The sequence below is a fragment of the Cyprinodon tularosa genome, unplaced genomic scaffold (assembly GCF_016077235.1).
Source record: "Cyprinodon tularosa strain WSP-4 unplaced genomic scaffold, ASM1607723v1 ctg214, whole genome shotgun sequence".
NCBI classification, from domain to species: domain Eukaryota; kingdom Metazoa; phylum Chordata; class Actinopteri; order Cyprinodontiformes; family Cyprinodontidae; genus Cyprinodon; species Cyprinodon tularosa.
The window spans coordinates 1,010,543-1,022,497 of NW_024038796.1; the positions used below are offsets into that span (position 1 = coordinate 1,010,543).

Sequence of the window (11,955 nt, forward strand, 5' to 3'; positions counted from 1 at the left end):
GTAAATCTCATCCTTGGATTATTTGGAAGATTTAGATCGACTGGACTTTAGCTGGAGGCAGTTCTTTAAAAGCCATGACACACACATCTCCAGGACATGGCCAGGTCTGTAATGTTTCTTGCCGTAAACCATTCCTAGAAGAGAAATAACACCAGAAGGGTTTGGACATGATTTTATTTCCTCCGTTCGAATAGTGAACTTTTAATGGTGGGTTAACAGAAATGAAATTTCTTTAAATGATTAAATGTATTCTAAATGTATAACAAATTGTGGTAATACAGAAAAAAATATCTAGAGTAAATAATTGGAGAAAAAAAATTTTATTGCTATTATTTAGCCATTATTTTACCAGGAAATTTGTAAAGGTCACTGGTACTCTGGCTTGAATAGCTACAATACACATCTTTCTTGCTGGTGTAGTTAATTGAATTTTGGTCTTCAAATGAAATTTACCATAATGGCACAACCTTTGCACAGCTCTGCATGCAGGAATATAACAACAGGAAGACCTAAGCACAAGACCTGTATTTGTGTTTTCTTAAAAATATTTCTAGAGCAAATATTTAGAGATTTTAACTTAAAGTGAACATTTCTTCCTCACAAGTAGAAAGTGAATTGAATGAATATGAGCAGCCTTACCTGTTTCTCCATCTCAACTAAAATCCATCACTCAAAATCTATCAGAGGGTAGATTCTGCACTTTTACCAGGTATACTGATTACAACCGAAACCTTGCCTCATTAAAGGAACGTGCTCCAACCATAGAAACACAAGATAAAACCCCCACTGTGAGGAGAATCCCATCAGGATCTGGACCATGCTCTGTCATTACTTTACACAATGATGGGCATTCAGGATCAATCCTGCAATGACAGCTACAACTTTTACTTTGCTGCACACCTGTTATGAAAGGATTTTTTTTTTCTACAAATCTCTCACCATTCTCTCAGCATAATTTAAAAAGGGCCACTTAGTATTCACTTTACATCCTGTCCTTAGCTGCCTGCCCCACCATCCATTTCACAAATAACGGTATGCCCTGAAAATACCTTTCACATCCTGCAGTGACTTGGACAATTGTTGAAGGAGACATTTGGCTCCTACTATAAAACCACTCATGACTCATATTAAAAATCAGAATGCAGCTTTTCCATTTCCTCTCTCTCTTTCCCAAAACTATTTATTAGAGGCTGGCCAAGTGTGAAATCTTACCAAATCCCGAAGTGGGGCTTATTATAAGAAAATGGGAAATTATTTAATGCAACCTTTCAGTCAGTGGGGAGGTGGGCGCTTTTTGGTTTGGTTGGCTTCATCAGACAAGACCTTCAGTCAACCGAGCTGTCAGTCAAATTCAAAGCGACTATTTAAGGAGAGTCATCTCCGTCAGGCGGACCTGTTGATTTTCCTACACATGCTCAAACATGCTCGCTTATCTGAGTCCGGCACAGGAGCTATAAAAGCTCACATCTGCGTGAGCAAATGAAAAGGGTTAGGAGAGCATCATTTGCTTTTGCTGCTGCGCAGAGAGTCAGAAGCCTTCATCTATGAGATGCAGCTGCTTGGAGGAGGCGCACTGAGGCTCTTCCAGAGTCCTGCGAACAAAATCTGAATCCAGCCCAAGGTGAGTGGCTTTCACCGAAACGCGCAATTGTTTTTTTTTTTTTACAGCCTTATGGAATTTAACCAGGGATATGATGAGTACAACTTAAAAAAAATACTCCTATTTTTTTTTTTTTTATAATTTAAAGTTATTCACGGATCCGTTTTTTAAATCCTTGGCGCAAAACATCTGTTTAGATGTCTTATTATTTAAGAGATGGTAAATTCTAACTGCATCTCATTTTATGTGGCTGCAGGGCTAAATTAAGGTATTCAATCAAATATAATTACACAGTATAAAAATCATTAAAAAAAAAACTTTTTAGCCGAAAGGAGTTTATTTAATTCAAAGTGCAGTTATTTTCTGTATCATTCGGTTTGTTGTTTTTTATAGCTACATGTTGAGAAATAAATAGATTTTTTTCCTTTGCTTTCTGCACAATGGAGGGACATCACCTCCATCTGATATTGTGGCATCAACTGAGCGCACAATCTGCTGCAGCCTCCGCATTCTTGCAAACTGGAATCAAATCTGAACAGTTAGAAATAAAAAGAAACATAGTAGCCTATATATTCAAATGATTACTTGGGGGGAAAAAATGCTCACTTGTTAAATGCCTTGTATTCTCAATTCAATGAAATTCAGTTATAGGTTTTATTATTATTTTTTTAATTTTTTGTAAAATGCACATAGAAAATTTTGAATTGTTTGCATGCAGATACTTTCCTGTAACCCAACAGAGATTTGTTCATTTTACATTTCATCAGCAAATCAACTTTATATTCTTTAAATCAAAATCTCTTGAAATTTTGGAAAAGTATAGTTTTCCTATATCATGTTTTTCCTCATAGAGCTGCATCCCACCGGAATAATTTCCATATCCCACTCTCACCATCCCAAACCATGTGCTTTTGTGTGCACATCCTTCAAATATCCTTACATGAGCTAAATATAGTGCTTCAAGAGCCACCAGCTCTGGTGTTGTGCACATCAACATTGCAGTGTGGATAGTCGTTTGTCCACAGCAGGTGAGTCATGTAGCAGAGTTATTATTCCATCTTTGAATTGAAGGTCTGTTCAGGAATACATACTGCATATAGTATACTTCATGTCAGAATTACACTGCATCTGTTTCTAACCTGCAGAGTTTTTAAACCTGGTAGCAAATGTTTGCTTACTTACTTTGATTCATCACGATTTACCAATGAATTCTAATTTCTCAAGGAAAGCCAGAGATACTGAGTGAAAAAGGCAATAGGAAATAGACAATCTTCGACACCCCAATGTCATGGTCAGTTTGTGGAAGGACACAAAAGAGTGTTAGCTAATAAGTCAGTCTTGCAGAGAGAGAATCAGGTCGGGAAACAGGATTTGAGAAACACGCATGGAACAGACAAGGTAACAGATCCCTAGGGAACATGAAGTCAAAACACTAATGGAAGAATCTTGTGATGAACAATGACATTTTCAGTATATACCTGCATAAATAGAGAGCCAGAAGCGGAGAAATGACAAACAACCCAGTTGTGCCAGAATGGAAAGTGGAGAAGCTGGGTCAGAAGACTAATTAACATAGATGGAGCTGAGCTGGGACACAGAAAATTATCAATCAAAGGAGGAAGATAACAAGGGAATCAAGAAATAAAATACTAATGCAATAAAAACAACATACAGATATAAATAAAGAATTTAGCAGAACACAGTAAGAGCTGCAAACAGATGGAAAACCAAGAAGGAAAATTATGAAAACACAAAAATCTAAACTGCAGTGCCTGGAGATTGTGACAACACATTCCAAATGCATACAGTACAACAAAAGCAGCTTTAATCAGAAAAGCTGAGAGAGAAAAAAACTCTTGTGGAAGCATTAAGCAATAAATAACATTAAATTAATCTAATATTTAGTGAAATATATTAAATAATACTATATTCATCCTTTTTGGAAAAAGGTGGAAGTCTTAAAGTTCATAATTTTGTACAATTACAAGATTGTTGTTATGTTAAGGTTAAATAAATCTCAAATAGTGTTTTAAAGAATCACTGGTCTGTGTAATATATTGCATCAGCACTGATCAAATGCATTACAGACGCCACTAAATAGTTTGTAAAACATGAAGTTACTAATTTATTTTAAATCAGATTCCAACGCTAGCACCATCAGCCACCTGTAGTAAAATCAATGCTTCCTTCACATGGCTGGCATTCATTTCTATTTCACTTACAGGCAATACATTTTAAAGAATAATCAGGCTCAGAGACAAATAGGTAACTGTTTGTTTGTGTTTTTTCTTTGCTTCTTTTGTGTCTCTTGAGCAGGAAATCAGACTCATTAAAAAATCTACAGTGCAAATTGTCTGAAAACACAATTTATATGAAAGTGAAAATGATTTCCTTCCTATACTGTAGGTCCACCTTGTCCTTTTCTGGATGGAGGACACAGGCAGCAGCTGGACACCAGAGCTCACCACTTCATATATGCAGCAGGATGATGCTGGGAACGACACGGGTCCAGTGTTTGAGGTGGTGCTGCAAAACAGCTCGTCCAAGCGCATGCCTCAGTTTGCTGGTGTGGAGCTACTGCAGTCATTCAAGCTGCTCATCATACCCTGCTACACTCTAGTGGCCATCGTTGGTGTCTTTGGCAACTACCTGCTCCTCTATGTGATTTGCCGCACCCGCAAGATGCACAACGTCACCAACTTCTTTATTGGAAATTTGGCTTTCTCTGACATGCTGATGTGTGCTACTTGCGTCCCCTTCACTCTGGCCTATGCTTTCAGCCCCCACGGCTGGGTGTTTGGCCGATTTATGTGCTACTTGGTGTACCTCATCCAGCCGGTGACTGTTTACGTGTCAGTGTTCACACTCACTGCCATTGGTGTGGACAGGTAAGTTCCAAAGATTGGGGGAATATGGAAAAGTATTTCAATCTGTAGTTAGTGTGTGGAAATCTTAAAGGAAAAATATTATTAGCATGAAGAAGCATTTACAAAGTTTCAATTTCTCTTATACCTTTATTGTTTAAGTTACCGTTTAGATAGACTTATATTTAAACCATTTTATAGCAAACAAGGGAAAAAGGTGAGGTTAGATGTGTTCTGCAGGGTCCACCTCAGCTGCTTCATAGAATACCCCAAGTGATCTAATGTTGCCTACTGTAATTTAAATGAAAGAAATAAAATACTGAAGAACTTGATAAGCTAAGTAAAAAAATAAAAAATCCAAGCTAAAGAGTTGAAAAGAATAATTAAAAAGTTATTAAGTTAAGTTAAAAATTAAAGTTCTTGTATCAGCGTCAATGTTCTGAGGGTGATGTAACAAAAAATGTTTGTTTTTTTAATAGTTTTCCACAAATTTCTTATAGATGCACTCTTTTTTGACCATATTAGGGCAAGGTAATGTATATGGTAATTACAATGACCGTGTTTTTACCATTTTTTTTAAATCTAACAGAGATAATAATGTCTTGTTCTTTCCTCTAATGACACTGTTGACCTGGATTTTTAAATGTATTTCACTGAGTTCCTTATAAAGGGTTAAACATGTTTATATTTTGTAGTTTTTTTAACCAAAAGCAGCAATGTAATAATGTAACCAATAAACCCAAAGTAACTAAAAAAAAAATAATAATAATTTATTCATTTATTTATGAGCCGCTGCATTTAGACTACTTTATTCCTATACCCCCTAAATAAAATTAATAAAACCCATTAAATATAATCCATGCCATCCATGTCTAATTTAGAGTCAGTATAAATGTAGCTGTTCTGTAAAGGTTAGAGAAAACTGTAACAAACTTTGAAAGATCAAGCAAACAGCAGGTAGTTAATGATAATGGCTAATGTAAGGTTGGAACATCTCACAGATCCATTCTCTGAACGTGGAAGGAGTATGGCAGAAATGCAGACTTACTTAGAAATAGCCGTCTTCCTAAGGGGCTGAGTAATGAGAGCATTAATCAGAGGAGCTTCAACAGGCCCACGTCAACTTCGGAGAATATATATTACCTGTCAGCAGGGCAGCTATTAGATGTGGACTACAAAACTTTGGTCTTAAGAGAAGAGCGGCCAAACACATGCTGTCTGAAAAGAAGTTCATAAAACTCCTTTTTTAGATTTCATACTACCAAAATGAAATATTTGAACTGCATCTCACCCAGAATCCAATATTCCAGAATTGAAACTTGGTGGTGGCAGCACCATGCAGTGGGGTTTCTCTTTCTCTGAGTTAATGACAACTTTATTTGAAGAAAAATTGAAATTCTGGTAGACAAGTTAAGTATTTATGACTTTTGTGAATGTTCATTCAACAAACCTAAACCTACAGCCAGGACTATAAACCAACAGTTCAGATAAAAGAGGGTTTATGTTAGAAAGACAAAATCTAGACCTAAAATGATCTGCTGTCAAAGCTCTCCACCCACCTTGATTGAACTTGAAATATTTTTCAAAGTACATATTTGCAGAAGCTCAAAGCTTAGAGATGTACACCAAACAACCTTCAGCTGCAATAGCTACTTCTACTGTACCAAGCATGGACGGAAAGGGGGCTGAAATATTAATAAAATGAATGCAAAAAAAGCATGCCTAACATTTGAAATTTAAAAAGAAAGAGGGAGACTTTGTATAATTTTCTTCACCCTCCAAATCACGCCATATTTTGTGTTGGTTTATCACATTAAATCTCATTAAAATACATTGAAGTTTGAGGTGATAAATGTGACAAAATGTGAAAATAAAGTGTTGTGAATCTGTTTGTATGACACACTGATTTGAAGATACATTTACTTACAAAGCCTTTTAAGAACACGTGTCCTCCTCTTTCTATCCTTGCAAATGCAAATGCATGAGGATAATAAATCCTAAGGCTCCTTTTTGTATGCACAGCAGGCCTTTCAGTGAAGATTTCCTGCTCATCGTATGTCTTCATAAAAGTGTATCCTCACTTCTTTCTCTCCGTATTCTTAAGCTCTGAAGACATATTGTCCATTAACCTTATCTGTTTGGTTAATTTAAATGAAGGAGGAGAGTGAAAGGAAAATTTGGCAGAAAGTGTCAAGTCTTCTCTGTTGCCATGTTGCACAAAATCTGCTGTGTCTGACCTTGGCTACAGTGCATTGCAGAATCAGACTGGATATTTTGAAGCCAAAGTACAAATCCAATTTTCCTGGCTGAAAAGAGCCCATTTTGCATCCGACTAGTTCATTCTAGTTGGAAGTCATTTCTGAGCAGGTGTAATTTGCAGTACTCATAGGAGCATACAGTAATCTATGCTTCCATTCCTGATGGCAAGCTTTCACTGGGGTTGTTCATCTTCCACCCCTGCAATGAGTCATGTGTGACATTTTCCCATCAGTTTCCATCCATCTTTTGTAACTCTTTCTCTGTGTTTCCTCCCAGATATTATGCTACAGTTCATCCACTGAAGAAGCGAATCTCAGTGTTGGCGTGCACCTACCTTCTGTCTGGGATCTGGCTGCTCTCCTGTGGTTTGGTGGCTCCCGCTGTGGCTCACACATACCACGTGGAGTTTAAAAACGAGGGTTTCACCATCTGTGAGGAGTTCTGGATGGGTCAGGAGAGAGAGCGGTTGGCTTACGCCTACGGCACTCTCCTCATTACCTACGTCCTGCCTCTATCGGCGCTCTGCATCTCCTACCTGTGTATCTCAGTCAAACTGAGGAACTGTGTCGTGCCGGGCCACCACACCGAAAGCCAGGCAGAGGCCCAGCGCCTTCGCAAGCGCAAAACCTTTCGCCTCGTCAGTCTAGTGGTTGCAGCTTTTGGCATTTTCTGGATGCCCATTAGTGTGTTCAACGTTCTGCGTGACATTGACATTGGTCTTATCGATAAGCACTACTTCCTGCTCATCCAGCTGCTCTGTCATCTGTGTGCAATGAGCTCGTCTTGTTGTAACCCTTTCCTTTACGCATGGCTCCATGATCGCTTTCGCGGTGAGCTTCGCAAAATGTTCACATGTCGCCGCCGCATTGGCATCTCTGCTAACAACTGTGCCACAGCCAGTGTGGTTTTGTGAGTCTCTTCTGCTTCATGCTCATCCTGACAATCTTGTGATTCCATTAAGGTACAGCTCTGCAAGTATAAAAAGGAACTCCCACTTAGTCAACCCATTTCATTTGAAAATGTATATTGTCCTATTGTTAACCATTCTTCAATGACTTTAAATGAAAATGTCAGGATGTCAGTGTTTATTTTTAGATAAAAGTCTACAAGATTTCCTATTCTAATGACTTCTTACTCTGTTCAATAAGCCTTTACTACATAAAGGTGTCTCGAGGTGTTGTTAACAGTGTGGAAAGATGAGCCACTAATGCACAGTGAAGTCACTTAGGGTACATCATTTACTGTAATGTATTTTTCATCTATTACTTAAGGCTAGTTTCAGTTCAGACATAATCATCAAGTCTCATCTGTGTTTGAGCTGTGAAACTAAAGGCAAAGTCAGCTGGAATAAAATGCAGACTACTTGAATTTTATTGAATTCAACTACAATTATTCTATTATCTATTCATAAATTGAATAGATTTGTTAAAAACACATTTGTAAGTACAAAGTTTGATTATTTTTCGATTATTATGCAAACCCAAGTCAGTCTCTTAAAAAAAAAAAAAAAAAAAAAAAAAAAAAAATATATATATATATATATATATATATATATATATATATATATATATATATATATATATATATATATATATATATATATATATATATTATTGATATGAATAGATTTCTTCATTTGATGTTGTTCCCTATGTAATCAGACTGAAAGATCATTAATTTTACATATTTTTCAAAGACAGTCATTAATAACCTCCACAGGGAACGTGTGCCATAGAAATTCATTTCTAAAGGTGGTGGTCCGGAGAGTGATGTATGCAATTTGATAAGATGCCACTTTCATCCCATTTATAAGTTTGGTGAAGATTCACAAGGTTTGGAATTTTGCTAAAGTCAGTGCTTCAGTGCTAAATACAGGGGTAAGCATTATAGAGGCTACAAATTTAGCACTCCTTGTGTTGACGCCAACTTTAGGACAAAAAACAGTGTGTGAAGTGCCTTACCTGGGCTAAAGAGATAAAAAATGTATCTTCATAATTTAACTGATTTTGATATATCTTTAAAAATGGACTGCCTCTTCTTAAACGGCGATAGTGTGTCCCCTAAAGTTTGTGATTACATGCATTCTTGTAACATTAAAAAAAACCTCTATCTCAACATTGCATTGCTTTATTTGTCTAACTTAAGGTGATCCCTATATTTATTTTTCTTAGCATTTAAATTGCACTGCTCCTGTTACATCATAATGTTGCTGATACAGTAGGTTAAAAGATTTACTTGATGTTTTAAAAAGTGGCTGATCACAGGAGCCACTTTCCACTGATTGCTAATAAATAAAATACAGACTTAATATGAACACAATCTCTTCAAGGCACAAAAGTGAGGCTGTTGGGATAATTTAAGACCTGTAATTGTAGGCCTGAATTTTCCCGGAGCATGATTGTTCTGTTATAGATGAACAAAGCGTCCGTGGTTTGTTCCACTGTGAACAGTTTAGCAAACATAGATGAAATGAGAACAGAAAATGATTGTGTTGCAGGTGTTTCAAAAACTGCATTGCCTATTACAGGTTACCAAGAGGGTTGTTCAAGATAAAAACCAGTATGGTTGTTTGTTTTCCACAGGGCTAAATGTGGGCATGAGCTCTGGGGTAGTTTAGCTTAGCCCCATTGAAGCATTATGAATAAAAGCTGATTAAAGCTGCTGGTAGTACCACTACAGATGTTTATTTCTCAACACTAGTGGGAGACTTTGGAGAATTCCCCAAAGAAAGTGTTGCAGGCATGAACATGTATATCTGGCTAGAACTAATAGTCTAGTTGGTGTTTTCTTTTTAGGAAGCATATATAGCCTAATTAATATAGTCTATTAACCTAAAGCAACATGCATGGTATGGTTGTTACATGTCAGGTACGCTGGTCATTGACCTTGACCAAGGCATCTTACAGTAGAACTGCAGTCATTCCCTGGACTGCCATGGCTATCACTGTCCCTTAGGGACAAATGCAGGGGAGAAATTTCCCACTGGGATCAGCTTCATAGTAATAGTAGGCCACTTCTTTGATTTTATTTATTTTGCTCAGGCTACTCGTAAGCCCACAGCCCACCAAATGTTGAAAGGGCAATATCATTGCCATTACTATAAATATATAGTAGACATTTTACACATTCAGTAGTAAAATGTCACTGGGGATGGTATGGGGGGATGATTTTTAAGATTTTTTTTTTTAAGAAGGGGGATGCCATCCCCCTAATCCCCACTCAACTGTGTAGATCATCCCCTTTTTGCCACTTTAGAGCCTGCAACTGGAACAATATTTCTTATCCTTATAAAATATAGTTCAAATGTAGGTGAAGAAATTTCTGAATTTCCATCCAAATTATTTAAATCAAGCACTTTCATGGTCAAAGGTGTGTACAATACAGCACCTGTGTAGACTGTAGTTATATAACATTTGTGAAAGAAAAGGTCGCTCTCAGTGAATTCCAGTTTGTCACTGTGAAAGGATCCCACCTGTGGGAAAATATAGATTCGGAAAATATAGATATTTTGCACATTCATTTTCCTGTTACTTCATTGTGATCAGCATAGAGTGACAGTAATGTTTTTGGCCCCTAACAGTTTTTAGCACCTATCAATGCATATCGGTCCCTGCTTGGCCACCCCATGAACTCTTTCTGGAACCATCACTGCTGGTGACGAGCTGCAGGCAGTGACTGTGATGGACAAGCAGCAGTAGATGGATGGATGCATAAATCTATTTCAAATCTATTTTGGTGAAAACATGTGAGTCAGTGAGTCAAGCTAAACAGCAAGTATTAGTCGTCATTATGGCAGAAGAGTCACTCATGACATTTAAAAGTTGATTCAGAAGCATTTGTGTTGTAATAAAGTTTAATACTACGTGGCTTTACCATGAATGGCAAACCTAAAGAAAACTGTGATCAACTGTAATGCTCCTGTTTGGAAATTGTAGCTTGCTATGCATCCTGCATTTTCTAGAAAGAAAATTATGCCTTGACTGGCTAAACTCATACTACTGCTTTTCCATAAACGTATTTTTTCTGACTGCAAAGAAGAGGGAATATTTTCTACCCATTGGTGATCATTGGAATGATGGAGTCGGTTCTGGCTGTTGCAAACATGATGGTCGAACTGGTACTGAATTTTAATTGTGGCAAAAGATGCAGGTAATAAAGTAGGTCTGCAGGAGGCATTGCTGTGAATTGAAAATGCTCTTACATCAAAATTTCCATAACCATTCACACAAGAGCTGACCAAATGGAAAAAAATGACCATGTCATTCTGTGTATAGGTTACCAATATAAAGTGAGTTTGGCTGATTTAAGAAATGGTTCCAAGGATAAAAATTTCAACACTGGTCCGGGCATGTTTGGGTGCTTCAAATACTGGGTAATATTTAACTTGAACATCAGAGGGCTTTTTACCCTACGAGTTAAATGGGAACAATGCAGAAATTCCTTCATTTTTCCTGTCAGTTGTTTACAATAAACTGTCCACTGGCGTGTTTCACAAAGATGCTTTAAGAAAATTGTACATCAAGGATTTATATACTTTTATTGTGCCAAAAGTGTGTTAAAGAAATAAATAAATTTCTGCTTGGTCCAAATATGACATTTTAAACACCTTATAGGCTTCTTTTTTAAAATGAGAACTTTTATAAAGTAAACCCTATACAGGAGCCATTTCTTTCTGCAATCCCTGTTCCATTCTTAAGACTATTGTTACTTATTTTGAACTTCAGATATTTTTTTTAACGGGGGGGGGGGGGGGGGGGGGGGGGGGGGGGCTAGTGGTTAGGACACACTGCAGGGCTTTGAATCCTGAGGATGAGAATTTGAAACCCACCCCCACAGACTGCCACTCTGGGTCTCTGAGCAAGACCCTTAACCCCACAGTTCTCCCTGGGCACAATACAGTGGCAGCCCACTGCCCCCCACAATGCAATCACAATGCAGAGATCCGTTTTGAATTTCTGGATGCAAAGTGGGCGGAGTTTTGAGGCCGTGACGACAAAGCTGTACTACGTCACAGTCAGTAACGCTCATTAGTCAGAGCGTTGCCCAATATGCTCAAACAAGGTTTGAAAGACAACGGGTTGTTCTAATCAACAATCTTCCGATGTCTCATTCATCGGGGCCAGACTAAATTACACATTCAATCTCACATACTATCAATTAGTAAAATACTTTCTTTTTTTATAAATATATATATATATATATTTGAAAACTGGTAGATATGAGAACTTTTAA

General features: G+C 37.3%; 1 protein-coding gene across 2 annotated transcripts; it reads left to right on the forward strand.

Annotated features, from left to right (window-relative positions):
- Positions 1 to 1,551: 1,551 nt before the first annotated feature.
- prlhr2a (prolactin releasing hormone receptor 2a) lies at positions 1,552 to 8,114 on the forward strand. 2 transcript variants are annotated; one of them, XM_038285695.1, is made up of 4 exons: positions 1,552 to 1,621; positions 2,452 to 2,628; positions 4,007 to 4,488; positions 7,000 to 8,114. In XM_038285695.1, the coding sequence occupies exons 3-4, from the start codon at positions 4,028 to 4,030 to the stop codon at positions 7,634 to 7,636; spliced, it is 1,098 nt and encodes a 365-aa protein (XP_038141623.1). In that variant the 5' UTR covers positions 1,552 to 1,621; positions 2,452 to 2,628; positions 4,007 to 4,027; the 3' UTR covers positions 7,637 to 8,114. The 2 variants fall into 2 exon arrangements, with proteins under 2 accessions (XP_038141623.1, XP_038141622.1); XM_038285694.1 differs by lacking the exon at positions 2,452 to 2,628.
- Positions 8,115 to 11,955: the final 3,841 nt, after the last annotated feature.

Excerpts from the sequence above, each read along its gene's own strand:
- prlhr2a (XM_038285695.1), top strand. The coding sequence starts at position 4,028 with ATGGAGGACACAGGCAGCAGCTGGACACCAGAGCTCACCACTTCATAT. Across the intron at positions 4,489-6,999 it reads ACTGCCATTGGTGTGGACAG|ATATTATGCTACAGTTCATC; the intron begins GTAAGTTCCAAA and ends GTTTCCTCCCAG.